We start from the raw sequence: 17,460 nt of genomic DNA, 5'->3' as shown, positions 1-17,460 counted from the left end.
AAAGGACCCCAGAGTTTATATATCTGGTAGGAAGAGACATCAACGCTTCATCAGAGACTGCACTGATGATGTTATCCAGCAGGGTAATGAAACATCTTTGAACTAACAAACCAGCTTGGTGAACGAACCAACCATGGCATCCACAACCCGAGCTACAAATCTACTCCAGAACCTTTGACAGAAACTTCACACAGAACGTCGCATCCATACTGGCACCTTTGTATCAACTCCACAAAAAAACAGCTCACCTTTGAAAATGGTCTCGTAGACAAACCATAGCTTTCAGTAAACAGCTGTCATCCTCAAGGGTGTTGGCACACTATGATCCCAAGAAATGACATGCAATACCTCTCCGTATTGCATTTTGGATGGTATTAGTTCATAGGTGGCCCAATATAGTGGAACGCCCAACTGCTTATGCATTCAGGGCTTTGGCTAATGCAGAGTGCAGGAATATGCCCAAATAGAGAAAGAAGGATCGGCACTCATATTTGGAGTCTGGAAGTTCTACCAACAGAGATTAGTCATAATCACAGACATCCCATGTGTCTGCGTAGGTTTCCTCTGGGTGCTCTGGTTTCCTCCCACTGTCCAAAGATATGCAGGCTAGGTGGATTGGCCATGCTAAATTGCCTGTAGTGTTGAGGGATGTGCTGATTAAGCGCATTATTGGAGGATGGGTCTGAGTGGGACGCTCCATGGGTCGTTGTGGACTTGTTAGGCAGAAGGGCCTGTTCCACACTGTGGGAATCTCTCATCTGTGATTCTGTGATCTATGAGAAGAGCACCAGCAGTGCTGCCCACAGTTTCAGGCCCATTCAGTGGTTATGCTCTAATACTAAGTGCTTACAATTATAAGTTAGAGCACTGCCAGGGAGGCCTAGCTGTAAATGCAGATGTTGCAGCTGTCTCCCATTAGCAGATATGGCACCAGTCATACCGCCAATGGAAGAGTCTGTAATGATACTAAATTTTCTGGACAAGCTCCCAGTCACAGCTAGCCATATCAGATTTTGGACACAAACATCTAATCCTTTCGAAATTGAAACAACTGACATTGATGGGGGAAACCAAACAGGCATCAGATCTAGAACTGAAACCTTTTTTGAGCTTAGAGACTAGCTTCCCTTAGAAGATGCCATATTATCATGGCCGCAGAGTGACTGTCCCAGGCAAAAGTCCATTACAGTCAGCCAGTAGTCTCCAAAACGAAGATGCTGGTGAGAAGTTATGTTTGGTTGTCAGGCCTAGATGCAGACACAGCGGCATTGGTGGGGTTGTGCCCAGAGTGTTAACAAGAATAAATTACAGCACCAGAGATAATGGGAACTGCAGATGCTGGAGGATCCAAGATAACAAAGCGTGAAGCTGGATGAACACAGCAGGGTCTAGGCCCGAAACGTCAGCTTTTGTGCTCCTGAGATGCTGCTTGGCCTTCTGTGTTCATCCAGCTTCACACTTTGTTATCTTAAATTACAGCACCAGCAGCTTCCATCACATTGATAAACCTTGGACTCATTTGCAAGTCGACTATGCAGGTCATTTCTTGGATTCAATGTTATTAGCCATTGCAGTAGCCCACTCAAAGTGGTTAGACATGCACAGCGTCCATTCGTCAAACATCGGGAAGATGATAGAAAAACTGCTGGTATCTTCTGCAACATATGGAGTCCCGGAACTGTTAGTCACAGATAATCGGCCATCATTTTCCAGCAAAAAATTTGGTTATTTCTTAAAGTCAAATGGGATTCCATATTAGGACAGCTCCATACCACCCATTATCCCACAGCTTGGCAGAAAGAGCAGTTGAAACTATGAAGGCTGGATTGAGCAAACTGCCTCCAGACTCACTAGATACCAAGCCACCACAGTTCTTGTTTGATGATAGGAGCACCCGACATGCAGCAAAATGGACAGCATCAGATTTGTTAATGGGTAGAACACTGTGTACCAGGTTAACTGCAATCTTCCTGACCCTGGGGTGGAGGGTCCAGTGGCATCAGGAACTCCAATACCAGATCCAAGACTCCACCAAGTCAGAGAAATAGCTTGATACAGGGAATGAAGTTTGGTGTAGGAATTACAGAAATGTCCGAGCATAGGTAACAGGCATGGTCAACACAACGTCAGGACCAAAGTCATATGCAGATCATATGAAAGCCACGAATTCTTGAACAGTGTGGGAGCAAACATGCCCTGCCCCTCGAAATATTTGGAAGTCCTGCCTGGAACTCAGATTCACCCTCTCCCCAATTTCTGTGAATTAGAGATGGACACGATGGAAGAAGTTGTCTTAACACGTCTGCTGCTGAAAGGAGAGAGTAAAATTCTACCAAGGCACTCCTAGTGCAAGAGGAGAGTTCCCATGCATTACATGCTGCCTGTAGCGGACACTAAAATGCTCTGGGATGCTTTCCAAGTAAAAATGGCTAGCCTATGTCCACAGACTCGGAGGGGGAGGGATGTATTAAGTTCTCTAATTGGGGCTGTTCAGCTGGTACAATAAAGGAGCCCTGGCTAATATATGAAAAAGGTGTCAGTGTTGGATAAGTTATTGAAAGGGATCCCAGAGGACAGCATCTATGTGCATTTGGCCATGTAAGGACTGATTAGGGTTAGTCAGCATGGCTTTCCATGTGGGAAATCGTGTCTCGCAAACCTGATTGAGTTTCTTTTGAAGAGGTGACCAAGAAGATGGATAAAGGCACAACAGCAGGCTTTGTCTTAATGGGCTTTGGCAGAAGTCACATGACATTAGATTATAGTCCAATGGGTTTATTTGAAATCACAAGCTTTCGGAGTGCTGGTCCTTCATAACATAGAACATTGAACATAGAACATTACAGTACAGGCCCTTCAGCTCTCGATGTTGTGCCGACCTGTCATACCGACCTCAAGTCCATCTAACCTACATTATTCCATGTACGTCCATATGCTTATCCAATAATGACTTAAATGTACCTAAAGTTGGTGAATCTACTACCGTTGCAGGCAAAGCGTTCCATTCCCTCACTACTCTCTGAGTAAAGAAACCACCTCTGACAACTGTCCTATATCTTTCACCCCTCAATTTAAAGTGATGCCCCCTCGTGCTCGCCGTCACCATCCTAGGAAAAAGGCTCTCCCTATCCACGCTATCTAACCCTCTGATTATTTTATGTTTCAATTAAGTAACCTGTCAACCTTCTTCTCTCTAATGAAAACAGCCTCAAGTCCCTTAGCCTTTCCTCGTAAGACCTTCCCTCCATACCAGGCAACATCCTAGTAAATCTCCTCTGCACCCTTTCCAAAGCTTCCACATCCTGCTTATAATGAGGTGACCAGAACTGTACGCAATACTCCAAGTGAGGCTGCACCAGAGTTTTGTACAGCTGCAGCATAACCTCTTGGTTCCGGAACTTGATCCCTCTATTAATAAAAGCTAAAACACTGTATGCCTTCTTAACAGCCCTGTCAACCTGGGTGGCAACTTTCAAGGATCTGTGTACATGGACACCGAGATCTCTCTGCTCATCTACACTACCAAGAATCTTACCATTAGCCCAGTACTTTGCCTTCTGGTTACTCCTATCAAAGTGCATCACCTCACACTTGTCTGCATTAACGTTGGATTATAACCAGGTGTCGTGTGGCTTCTGACTTTGCCCACCCCAGTCCAACATTGGCACCTCCACATCATATACGGACTTTAGCAAAGCCTTCAATGAGGCTCCACATCGTAGACTAATCACATGGGATCCAGGGAGAGATAGCCAACTGGATACAAAATTGGCTTGACACTAGGAGACAGCAGGTGGTAGTGGAGGGTTGCCTTTCAGACTGGAGGCCTGTGACCAGTGGTGTGCCACAAAGATCAGTGCTGGGTCCTCTGTTTTATATCATTTATATGAACAATTTGGATGAGAATATAGGAAGCATAGTTAGTGAGTTTGCAGATGGCACCAAAAATTAGTAGTTTAGTCAGTGAAGGTTATCTATTTAGAGTACAATGTGATTTTGATGAACTGGGTCAGTGGGACGAGGATTGACAGATGGAGTTTAGAGCAGATATATGTGAGGTGTTGCACTTTGGAAAGGCAAATCAGGGCGAGACGCATATACTTAATGGTAAAGTCCCAGGGCGTGTTGCTGAACTTTGGTCCTTAGTTCCTTGAAAGTGGATTGACAGACAGAATATTGAATGTAGGGTTTGGTATGCTTGCCTTTACTGGTCAGAGCGCTGAGGAGTGGAGTTGGGAGGTCATGTGGCTGTACAGAACATCAGCGAGGCCACTTCTGGAATACTGTACAGTTCTGGTCTAGGATGAATGTTATGTAACTTGGAAGAGTTCAGAAAATATTTATAAAGATACTGCCAGGATTGGAGTGTTTGAGCTTTCGGGAAAGGCTGAACAGGCTGGGACTGTTTTCTGAACAAAGAGACCTTGGAGGGCAGGTTCATAACTCCTTGAACGTGGAGTCCCAGGTAGACAGAATATTGGAAAATGTGTTTAGTATGCTTGCCTTCATTGGTCAGTGCATTGAGGAGAAGAGCTGCGAGTTCATGGTGCAGCTGTACAGGACATTAGTTGGGCCACATTTAGAATACTGTGTGCAATTTTTGTCTCCCTGCTATAAGAAGGATGTTGTGAAACTTGGAAGGGTTTAGAAAAGATTTACAGGGACGTTGCCAGGGTTGGAGGATTTGAGCTATAGGGAGAGGGTGAATAGACTTTGGGCTATTTGCTCTTCCTTGCCGGAGGCCGAGGACTGAACTTATAGAGATTTTTTTAAAAATCACAAGGAGCACAAATAGGATCACTAAGGTCTTTTCCTTCAGGGTGGGAAATCCAAAATTAGAGGAGATAAGTTTAAGGTGAGAGGGGAAAGATTTACAACATAAAATATAGAACATAGAACAGCACAACATAGCACAGGTCCTTTGGCCCTCGATGTTGTGCTGATCTATTATCCGACTAAGATTAATCTACCCTGAATACCCTACATTTTATGATCCTCCATGTGCCCAACCAAGAGTCACTTACAAGTCTCCAAAGTATCTGACTCCACAACGACTGCCAGCAGCGCATTCCACGTGCCCACCACTCTCTGTGTGAAGAACCTACCTTTGACATCTCCTCTATACCTTCCTCCAATCACCTGAAAATTATGTCCCCTCGTAACAGTCATTTCCACCCTGGGAAAAAGTCTCTGACTGTCCACTCTATCTATGCCTCTCATCATCTTGTACACTTTTATCAAGTCATCTCTCATCCTTCTTCACTTTTCCAATGAAAAAAAGCCCTAGCTCCCTCAACCTTTCATCATAAGACCTGCCCTCCAGTCCAGGCAGCATCCTGGTAAATCTCCTCTGCACCCTCTCTAAAACTTCCACTAGGTCAGCACAGTGCCAGGGACCCGGGTTTGATTCCAATCTCGGGCTGTGTGGAATTTGCACATTCTCCCTGTGTCTGCATGGGTTTCGTCCCCATGCTCCGGTTTCCTCTCACTGTCCAAAGATGTGCAGGTTATGTGGATTGGCCATGCTAAATTGCCCAATGTACTCAGAGATGTGTAAATTAGATGAGTTATAGGGGGATGGGTCTGGGTGGGTGCTCGGAGGTTCGGTGTGGGCTTGCTGGGCCGAAGGCCTGTTTCCAAATTGTAGGAATTCTATGATCCTTCCTACAATGAGGTGACCAGAACTGAACACAATATTCCAAGTATAGCAGGAACTGCAAATGGTGGAGAATCTGAGATAACTAGGTATAGAGCTGGATGAACACAGCAGGCCAAGCAGCATCAGAGGAGCAGGAAGGTTGACGTTTTGGGCCTAGACCCTTCTTCTGAATTTTCCTGAAACGTCAGCCTTCCTGCTCCTCTGATGGTGCTTGGCCTGCTGTGTTCATCCAGCTCTACAATGTGTTATCTCACAATATTCCAAGTGTGGTCTAACCAAGGTTTTATAGAGCTGCAGCATAACCTCATGGCTATCAAACTCAATTCTCCTACCAATGGAAACCAACACACCATATGCCTTCTTTATAACCTTATCAACCTGGGTAGCAACTTTGAGCCATCTATGGACGTGGACGCCAAGATCCCTCTGTTCCTCCACACTGCCAAGAATCCTGCAATTAACCCTGCATTCTGCATTCAAATTTGACCTTCCAAAATGAATCACTTCACACTTTTCTAGGTTAATTCCATCTGCCACTTCTTTACCCAGCTCTGCATCCTGTCAATATCCCAATGCAACCTACAATAGCCCTGCACGCTGTCCACAATTCCACCAACCTTCGTGTCATCAGCAAACTTACTAAACCACCCTTCCTCTTCCTTATCCAAGTCATTTATAAAGATCATAAAGAGCAGATGTCCCAGAACAGATCCCTGTGGAACACCACTGGTCACCAAGCTCCAGGTTGAATACTTCCCATCTACTACCTCCCTCTGTCTTCTATTGGACAGCCAAATTTCCCTGAATCCCTTGCCTCCTTACGTTCTGAATTAGCCTACCGGGGAACCTTATCAAATGCCTTGCTAAAATCCATATACACCACATCCACTGCTCAACCTTCAATGTATTTTGCAACATCCTTGAAGAATCCAATAAGGCTTTTGAGGCATGACCTGCCCCTCAGAAAGTCATGCTGACTATTTTTAATCAAGCTGTACTTTTCTAAATGATCATAAATACTATCTCTCACAATTCTCTCCACTAGTTTGCCCACAACAGAAGTTAAGACTGACCGGTCTGTAAATCCCAGGACTATCCCTATTCCCTTTCTTGAACGAGGGAATAACATTTGCCACTCTCCAATCCTCTGGTACTACTCCAGTGGACAGTGAGGACACAAGGATCATTGCCACAGGGGCAGCAATCTCTTCCCTCCTTTCCCGGAGAAATCTTGGATAGATCCCATCTGGCCCCGGGGACTTATCTATCCTCATGCTTTTCAATATTTCTAGCATATCCTCCTTCCTAACATCAACCTGTTCAAGCATATCTGCCTGTTTCATGCTGACCTCACAAACGTCAAGGTCCCTCTTACCAGTAAATACTGAAGCAAAGTATTCATTAAGGACTTCCCCTACCTCCTCTGATTCTGCGCACAAGTTCCCTCCACTATCCCTGATTGGCCCTACCCTCAGTCTGGCTATCCTCTTGTTCCTCACATAAGCATAGAACGCCTTGGCGTTTTCCTTGATCCCTACCCGCTCAGGTTTTCTCATACCCCCTTCTAGCTCTCCTAAGTCCATTCTTCAGTACATTCCTGGCTACCTTGTAGACCTCTTGAGCCCTTGGTTCCTCAACCTTAAGTAGGCTTCCTTCTTCCTCTTGACTTGGTGTTCCACATGTCTTGTCATCCAAGGTTCCGTCACCTTACCATCCTTTGCTTGCCTCAGTGGAACAAACCTATCCAGTACCTATAGCAACTGCTCCCTAAATAGCCTCCACATTTCTGTCATGCATTTCCCCGAAAACCTCCAATCTCAAATTGTGCTCCGTAGTTCCTTCCTAATAACATTGTAATTTGCCCTCCCCCAATTAATATTTTCCTATACCATCGCATACTGCTCCTATCCTTCTCCGTAACTATCGTAAAGGTCAGGGAGTTGTGATCACTATCACTAAAATACTCTCCCACTGAGAGATCTGACACCTGGCCTGATTCGTTGCTAAGCACCAAATCCAATACGGCCTTTAGTCGGTTGATGCACATACTGAATCAGAAATCCTTCCTTGACACACATGAGAAAATCTGCTCCATCCAAACTATTTGCATAAGGAGGTGCCAGTCTATATTAGTGAAGTTGAAGTCACCCATGGCAACATGGGTGGTTTGGGGTGGCATGGTGGCTCAGTGGTTAGCACTGCAGCCTCACAGCACCAGGGACCCACGTTCAATTCCAGCCTTGGGTAACTGTCTGTGCGGAGTTTGCACATTCTCCCCGTGTCTGCGTGGGTTTCCTCGGGCGCTCCGGTTTCCTCCCACAGTCCAAAGTTGCGCAGGCTAGGTGAATAGGCCATGCTAAATTGCATATAGTGTTCAGGGGTGTGTGGGTTCTAGGGGAATGGGTCTGGGCGGGATGCTCCAAGGGGCGGTGTGGACTTGTTGGGCCGAAGGGCCTGTTTCCACACTGTAGGGAATCTAATCTAATCTAAACAACCCGATTACTTCTGCACCTTTCCAAAATCTGTCTCCCAATATATTTCTCAGTGTCTCTGTTGCTATTAGGCAGGGTCTATAGAAAACCCCCAATAAAGTGACTGCTCCTTCCACCCATACTGACTCAGTGGGCAAACACTCCTCCTCAACTTCCCTTTCTGCAGCTGTGATACCACCCCTGATTAGCAATGCCACTCCCCCATCTCTCTTACCTCCCGACCTAGTTCCTTTGAAACATCTCTCCCCTGGAACATCCGACAACCATTCCTGCTCCTGTGTTATCCAAGTCCCCATAATGGCCACAACATCGCAGCTCCCAGTACTGATCCATGCTCTAAGTCTGTCACCCTTATTCCTGACACTTCTTGCACGGAAATAGACACACCCCAACCTGTTGCACTAACTGCCACTTTGTTCTATCAACGGCTTATCCTTCCTCACAGATTCTCTGCTTGCTCTACCTGCCTGTACACTGGATACCCCAATCTCTGATCTGTAGCTCCAGTTCCCAACCCCCTGCCAACTAGTTTAAATCCTCTTGAAGTGCTCTGGCAAACATCCATCTCAGGGTATCGGTGCCCCTCCAGTTCAGGTGTAACCCTTCCATCCTGTAAAGGTCCCACCTTCCCCTGAAGGTATCCTAATGATCCACAAACCTGAAACCCTCTGTCCTACACCCCAGCTCTGTAGCCATGTGTTCAGCTGCACTTGCTCCCTGTTTCTGGCCTCACTAGCCCATGTCTGGCTATTTACTACTCTGCTCGTCCTGGCTTTCAACTTCTATCCTAAGTCCCTATATTCACTTTTCAGGTCCACATCCCATTTCCTAGCTATGTCATTAGTACTCTCCATCCCCCTTAAGAATCCTGAAGATTCGATCCAAGACATCCCTGACCCTAGTACCCTGGAAGTAACATACCATCTGGGAGTCTCGCTCCATGGTGGGCAGCACAGTGGCTCAGTGGTTAGCACTGCAGCCTCTCAGAGCCAGGGACCAGAGTTCGTTTCTCGCCTCGGGCAACTGTCTGCGTGGGTTTTCTCTGGATGCTCCGGTTTCCTCCCACGGTCCAAAGAGGTGCAGGTTAGGTGGACTGGTCATGCTAAATTTCCCGTAGTGTTCAGGGGTGTGTGGGTTATAGGGGGATGGGTCTGGGTGGGATGTTTCAAGGGGCAGTGTGGACTTGTTGGGCCGAAGGGCCTGTTTCCACACTGTAGGGAATCTAATCCATACCAGAGAATCTCCTGTCTGTTCCCCCAACCATTGAATCTCCTATCACTATCATTCTCCTATTCAATCCCTTCCCTTCTGAGGCTCACTGCCAGACACCTGGCTGCTATGGCTTTTACGTGGTAGGTTCCGCCACCTCCTCCCACCCCACCTCCCGAATAGTATTCAAAGCGGTATACTTATTATTGAGGGAAATGGCCACAGGGGGTCCCTGCACTGTCTGCCTATTCCATTTTCCCCTTCAGTCACCCAGCTACCTTTGCCATGTAACCTGGGTGTTACCACCTCCCTATAACTCCTATCTAATCGCTCCCCCCCCCCTACCCCTCCCGAATGATCCGGAGTTCATCCATTAAAAGGCACCAAAGAGGTAACCTTTTCATGCATAGAGTGGTGCATGTATGGAATGAGTCACCAGAGGAAGTGGTGGAAGCTGGTACGATTACAACATTTAAAAGGTACTTGCATGGGTAAATGAATAGGAAAGGTTTAGAGGGATATGGACCAAATGCTGGCAAATGGGACTAGATTAATTTTGGATATCTGGTCAACATGAATGAATTGGGCCAAAGGGTCTGTTTCCATTGCTGTATAGCTCATGACTCTAACTGAATATCAGCTATTTACCTTACTGCTGGCTAGCTCAAGCTCAAAGGAGTGGCATACAGGAAGGCCGAGCAAAAAAATAGCCAGAAAACTTCCACTGTCTGTTCAATGCATTGTAAACTTACTCCATCTCTTAATTCCATATGAAAGCCCACGAATCATAGCTGCAAGAGATACCTGAAACAGTAGCCTAACCCAATATCAGATTACACTGCTTTGAGTTATGAATAGGATACAAGAGGTTGAGTGCTCAAAACTGACTCTCGTTGTGTACATAAAATTGCTGCAGATCACTCTTATGAAGTTGTGTAAAAACGTCTGCATAATTCAAAAGCAGAATGTGTTCAAATGATTCTGTATTTTGTCCAAATTCCTTCTTTCCATGGTCTTCCTGTGGCATATGACTTCCATCCTGTCACTGGGAAAGGTGTTAGCAATTACACTTGGCAATGGGCTACTGTGAAGCTCTACGAAGCCTCAGATATTCCCTCTGGGTGGGCCAGAAGAACCGCAGATGCTGGAGTCAGAGGTAACACAGTGTGCAGCTGGAGGAACACAGCAGGCCAGGCAGGAATCAGAGGAGCAGAAAAATTAACATTTCAAGTCGAGACTCTTCTTCGGAAACGAGGAAGGGGAAGGGACCTCAGAAATAAATTGAGAGTGGAGGGGTTGGGCTGGGGAAGGTAGGTGGGATAGTGTTACATAATGCAGATAGGGAGTGGTGGGGATTGGTCCACGAGGTGTGAGAGGTGAAGTCTCAGAGACCGTTTTGTAGACAATCTGCGTGCTGTTTGTAACAAACATCATCTTCTAGTCGCAAACAAGTTTAACTCCCCTCCCACTCCCTGGGTGATGTGTCCATCCTGAGCCTCCTCCAGTGTCACGATGACACCACCCATAAACTGGAGGAGCAGCATTTCATATTCCACCTCTGGAGCCTACAGCCCAATGGCCTAAAAGTGGATTTTACCAATTTCAAAATCTCCCTGGCCTCATTCCATGACCAACCCTCCCTCTGATCCCCGCCTCCTTGGCCTGACACAACCTTTCTGTCTTCTCTCCCACCTCATTCACCAATCCCCACTACTCCCTACCTGCACTCACCTATTGCCATCCCACTTACTTTCTCCAGCCACACCCCTCCTCTCTCTATTTATTTCTGGTCTCCCTTCTGGTGCTCCTCTGATGCTTCCTGGCCTGTTGTGTTCCTCCAGGTCCACATTGTGACATTAGTTAGGAATTAGAGCATGTGAACCCTTGCTAGAACATAGAACATAGAACATAGAACTGTGCAGCACAGTACCAGCCCTTCGGCCCACAATGTTGTGTTGAACTTTTACCCTAATCCTAAAGTCTATCTAAGCCCCAGCCCTAACTTATACTATCATCCCAATGCCCAAAAGCTGCTTAAATGCCCCGAATGAGGCCAACTCCGCTACCCTCTCCGGCAATGCATTCCACACCCTGACCATAGAACATAACAGCGCAGTACAGGCTCTTCGACCCTCGATATTGCGCCGATCTGTGAAATCAATCTGAAGCCCAGCTAACCTACACTATTCCATTATCATCCATATGTTTATCCAAGGACCACTTAAATGCCTTTAAAGTCGGCGAGTCTACTACTGTTGCAGGCAGGGCATTCCATGACCTGACTACACTTCGAGTAAAGAATCTACCTCTGACGTCTGCCTTGTATCTACCTCCATTCACTGTAAAACTATACCCCCTCATAATAGCTACCTCCACCCTAGGAAAAAGTCTCTGACTATCCACTCTATCTATACCTCTGATCATTTTGTAGACCTCTATCAAGTCACCTCTTATCCTTTGCCAGTCTAAAGTGAAAGCCCTACCTGTCTCAACCTTCTCTCCATTCCAGGCAACATCCTGGTAAGTCTCCTCTGCACCTTTTCCAACGTTTCTACATCTTTCCTGTAATGAGTCACCCGAACTGGACACAATACTCCAGATGTGGCTAAGCAAAGGTTTTGAGTAGCTGGAGCATAACTTCACAGCTCTTGAACTCAATCCCTCTATTAACGAAAGCTAATACACCATACGCCTTCTTAACAACTTCATCCACGTGGGTGGTAGCTTTCAGGGAACTGTGGACATGAACCCCAAGATCCCTCTGCTCCTCCACATTGTCAAGAATTTTTCTGTTAACTCTGTATTCTACTTTCAAATGTGTCTTTCCAAAATGAATCACCATGCACTTTTCTGGGTTAAACTCCACCTGCCACTTCTCAGCCCAGCTCTGCATTCAATCAATGTCTCTTTGTAACCTAGAACAGCCCTCCTAACTGTCCACAATACGACCCACCTACATATCGTCTGCGAACTTACTAATCCACCCTTACACTCCCATGTCCAAATCATTTACAAAAATCACAAAGAGGACCCAGAGCAAATCCTTGCTGTACACCACTTGTAATGGAGCACCATGTTGAATATTTTCCATCCACTACCACCCTTTGTCTTCTAAAGGTCAGCCAATTCTGAATCCAATCTGCCACATTTCCCCCTATCCCTTGCCTCCTTACTTTCTACATGGTCCTACCATGCTGAACCTTATCAAACGCCTTACTTAAATCCATGTATACCATATCCACTTGCTCTTTCTTCATCCACGTGTTTGGTCATCTCTTCCAAGAATTCAATAAGGTTTGTGAGGCATGATCTACCTCTCACAAATCCATGCTGAATATAATGAATCAAACTGTGCCTATCCAAGCGATCATAAATCCTATCTCTCAAAGCTCTTTCCAATAATTTGCCCACCACTCATGTAAGACTAACTGGCCTGTAATTTCCTATTGCCCTTTTTGAACAAGGGAATGACGTTTGCCTCTCCAATCTTCCAGCATGACACCCATGGGCAGTGAGGACGAAATGGTCATCGCTAAAGGCTCTGTGATCTCTTCCCTCTCTTCCAACAGAATCCTTGGACAAATCCCAGCGGGCCCCAGGGACTTATCTATCTTCAAGTTCCTCAAAATTCCTAGCACATCTTCCTTATTAGCATCCACCTCCTCTAGCCTACCAGCCTGTTTCACACTGTCCTCCTCTACAACTAGGTCCCTCTCAGTTGTGAATACCGAAGAAAAGTATCCATTAATGACCTCTCCTATCTCTTTAGGGTCCATGCACAAATTCCCTTTAGAATCCTTGATCGGTCCTACCCTTTCCCTGTCATTCTCTTATTCCTCACGTACGTGTAAAAAGCCTTGGAGTTTTCCTTGATCCCATGTGTCAAAGCTTTCTCATGCCCTCTTATAGCTCTCCTCAGCCCTTTCTTCAGCTCCTTCCTGGATGACCTGTATCCCTCTCAAGCCTTTTCCGTTTTTGGTTTCCTCAACGTTACATAAGAATCCTTCTTCCTCTTAACTAGTCGTTCGATCTCTATTGAGAATCAAGGCTCCCTCGCTCGATCGCATCTTCATTGCCTGCTAGGAACAAACCTATCAAGCACATGCAGTATGCATTCCTTAAACAATCTCCACAGTTCAATTGTGTTCCTCCCTGAAACCATCTGTTCCCATTTTATTTTACCCAGTTCTTGCCTAACAGAACTGTAATTACCCTTCCCCCAATTATAAACCTTACCCTGCTGTATGTAAAGTTGCTACTTTTTATTTGGGGTAATATGATGGCTCAGTGCTTAGCACTGTTGCCTTACAGCGCCAGGGACCTGGGTTTGATTCCACCGCCGTGCAACTGTCTGTGTGAAGTTTGCACGTTCTGCCCCTGTCTGCATGGGTTTCCTCCGGGTACTCCGGTTTCCCCTCTCAGTCCGAAGATGCACTGGCATCTTTGCTAACACGTGATTGGTCATGCTAAATTGCCCGTTATATTCAGGGATGTGTAGAGTAGCTGGGTTATAGGGGGAATGGGTTTGGGTGGGATGCTCTGAGGATCAGTGAGGACTTGTTGGGCCAAAGGGCCTGTTTCCACACTGTAGGGAACCTATGACGATCCCCACTGTTTTTCCCAAGGAGGACAGAAATGTACTTAAAATAGTAACTGAAAGACAAAACAGTTGTGTGACTGGAGACAAAAAAATTGAAGCTGGTCCTTCTCATTCCGAAAATAAGAACCATGTTATATCAAGTATACACATCAAGGCTTGAGTCCTAACGGGCCCCTCATGGTCACAGTACTACCTTTAATTTGAATCTCTAAAAACATCCCTTTTCTTCAACTACAATCTGTTTCATTGTACCAGTCCAAGCACAGAACTTTTAATTAATCAATATACCTTCTCCAGATCTTTTTGCAGCTTGCCCAGTTTTTGGCTTGATGTCTTTGTTGGTGGAATGTTGCACTGTTTCCCTCTGTTGCAGAGCATGGCTTTTCCACAGTTTTTGGAGTTCTTTCACGTCATTTGCAGAATCAGGAACAAACTCTTTGCCTGCTCTCCTCGACTGATCAGTATTCTCCTTCTTGCAGCTGCCCGATAAGTTAGAAACAGAAGCACTCTGAGTTGCTCTGCACTTGATACCCAATCCTTCAGCTTCAGCATCTTTGTGGTCACAAGTGGCTTGTTGTTCATCCTCACCTTGATGTGCAACATGACCATGATCATCAGGGTGATGTTTGTTTTTGGTGATTTCCATCTCCGGGTTTCCACTTCCCTTCATTTCAATCAGTTCATGACCATCATGATGCAACAGACTTTCAGCACTAACTTGCTTGGTCACTTTCACTTCCAATGATTCTGCTGATGCAGATTGGAGGCAGACTTCCCTTACAGACTGGTTCATGGTTTGCACAGACTTTGATGAGGCTCCAGATAACTTATCTTGTCTAAACTCATCACAGGAGGCCAGGTCTTCTCGGATTAGGGAGAGTTCAGATTTAGTGAACACATCTTCAGACAAGGAATGCTTTGTGCTTCTGGGAGCTGTGCTTATGCTATCATTCTCTGGGTCTTGTCGTTTGAAGTCCTCTTCAATAGCATTGTTTCTTGCTCTTTCATCTAACTGGTTTGCATCTTTGATTGATCCAGGACATTCTGGTTCTCTGGTAGAAAGAAAATAAAAAAAATTCAAATTCCAGTGTGACTCTAACTGATCATATTTCTGTGCTTGCACTCCAAATAATGTTTCACAAACTGCAGTCATCCTTCTTGGGGAATTCTTTAGGGATATTACATTCTTGAACCTCTTCACAGTTCAAACACTTTAAGTTACTCAGTTTTGAACTGCCTGTGCGTGGTCCTTGCACAAGACCATTCACTTAGCCATCCATTTTTCATAATTCATATTTTGTGTATTGAAACAGAAAAATAAATATACTGGGATAAATTCCATATAGATACAACAGCTCCAAAACAGACACGAAGGAGTTTTGTGAATCTTGCCACTTAATAAATGTACTTTTCTAATCGTCCTCCTGACATTGGCAACTTCAGACTAATTTTACTAATTTTCCAACTAACCAAATTACTTTCTGGCTGGTCGCTTAATCTAGCATCCTTCACGGACTTCTCACCTCAGCAGGATTTTCCTGAATCACTTGAGGAGTATCTGGTGACCATCTTCATCTAGAATTGGGCTCTCTTATAAGTGGAAACATCTTCCCTAGTTTTGACTTCGCCCAAGATTGTAAAGGCTCATCAGGCTCCTCTACAGAAAAGGGTCCCAGCCTGTTTAGTCTTCACTAACAAGTGTGCATGCACAAACTCTAGAATCATCCTTGTGTGACATAAGATGTGTGATTTATGTATAGGTTAATACCATTTATTTTTGAATTCTGATCCAGAGGCATGAGTTTCATGTATGTTTGAAGGGATTTAACGATTAACCTTGCTATATTTCTGCAGCATTGGTAATTTATTTTAATAATGTGAGATTAGAAAAGACTTGATGAATAATGGCTGTTGGTTACTTAAGGAAATTTTACTGTGAAAGTGTTAGATATTAGCCTCTAATTTAGGATGCCTGAGGACCTTTTGAATAGGGGAAGCACCAGCAGCTTGGAAGAAAAAACATGTTTTAGATTCAGTTTATACAGTTTTGCAGGATCTTGGCTGAAGCTGGATGCCTAATATACTTGTACCCAAGAAAGGGAAAAGAGAACAAAGAACAAAGAAAATTACAGCACAGGAACAGACCCTTCAGCCCTCCAAGCCTGTTTTTAAAAGTTTTAAAAATAGTCTACCTCACTATAAGGAGATTAGTCAAAGTTGCACATCAAAAATGTATGGTTAAAACTCTGAAGCTGAGCAGGTTTCTCAGTTGTATCAACATTAGAACATAAGAAACACAAGCAAGAGTAGGCTATTCAGCCACTTAAGCTTGCCCTACCATTCAATACGATCATGGCTTATTATGCTTCAGGTTGCCACAATTCATTCGTGAAAGATCTACATAACCCCAAAGCTCTGATCTTTCAAAAATCTATTGACCTCCTGTTTAAATACTTTCAGTGATACAGCCTCCATAACTCTCGAGTGGAGAATTGCAGACATCTCAGTCTTAATCTTATTCAATAACCAGACCTCATAATTTAAAACTCTCCCCTAACACGGAGTGAAAACATCATCTCAACATCTACCCTGTCAAATTTGTTTAGAATCTTCTATGTTTAAATAAGATTACCGTCTCATTTTCCTGAACTCTAAAGGATACAAGCCTAATCTGTTTAGACATTCTTTGCAAGTCAATCCCTTTATCGCAGGAATCATGCCACTGAATCTTTTTTGAACTGTCTCCAATGCCAGTATATCCTTTCTATTATTTGGAGACCAGATTATGCACAGTACTCCAGGCACAGCCACGCTGACTCCCAGTATAGTTGTAACAAGAATTCCATTCGCCTTAATTACTTGCTGTAGCTAATTTTGTAAATACTCTGAACCCTTTGTGCTGCACTTTGGGAGACCTTCACCATTTGAATAAGGTCTTTTATTTCTTCCTACATTAAAATGTACCTACTGAGTGTTTGCCCCTTACTAAGCCAGTGTCATTGTACAACTAAAGAATTTATCCAACTAATACTTTATGATCAAGTGCTTTTAGAATACTGCATGCTAGCATTTTCTCAAAACAAGTTTACAAACTGCCTCGTCTTTAAAAAGAAAAATACCTAAGTGATAATAGTGATGTTGATGATGCATGGATTGACTGTAAAATTAAAGTACAATGGCAATATGTTAAGATTAATTAATGGAAAGGTCAACAAAAGCCTAATTATGACAAAGCATTAAAAAATTGAGACTTCAAGCAACACCCAACTTATTTCAAAGTATTTCATTTGATTTGTAGTGACATTGAACTCACCAAACATGGATCTGTGTAGCTGAATTCTCATTACAAATACATCATTCAGGCAAATGGTTGGCAAGACCATTTAATTTCCAGGAGAGAAGTGCATTTAAGACTAATGTTTCAGAATTAACATAAACGACAAATCTAAAAGTTATAAAGACAGAAAGCTGGCTAAAGGGAACTGGGAAATTAAGTTAAT

At 44.5% G+C, this 17,460-nt stretch overlaps 1 protein-coding gene across 1 annotated transcript in view; it reads right to left on the bottom strand.

Moving 5' to 3' along the window:
- oxr1a (oxidation resistance 1a) overlaps positions 1–17,460 on the bottom strand; it is a 451,468-nt gene that overhangs the window by 35,952 nt on the left and 398,056 nt on the right. Inside the window, exon 8 of the mRNA XM_059646345.1 lies at positions 14,249–15,012. Coding sequence (XP_059502328.1) covers positions 14,249–15,012 — 764 coding nt within the window. The remainder of the gene's footprint in view (positions 1–14,248; positions 15,013–17,460) is intronic.

Source organism: Stegostoma tigrinum, chromosome 5 (genome assembly GCF_030684315.1).
Source record: "Stegostoma tigrinum isolate sSteTig4 chromosome 5, sSteTig4.hap1, whole genome shotgun sequence".
NCBI classification, from domain to species: domain Eukaryota; kingdom Metazoa; phylum Chordata; class Chondrichthyes; order Orectolobiformes; family Stegostomatidae; genus Stegostoma; species Stegostoma tigrinum.
Note: the sequence above shows the minus strand (reverse complement) of the source record. Positions and strands in the feature narration are given on the sequence as shown.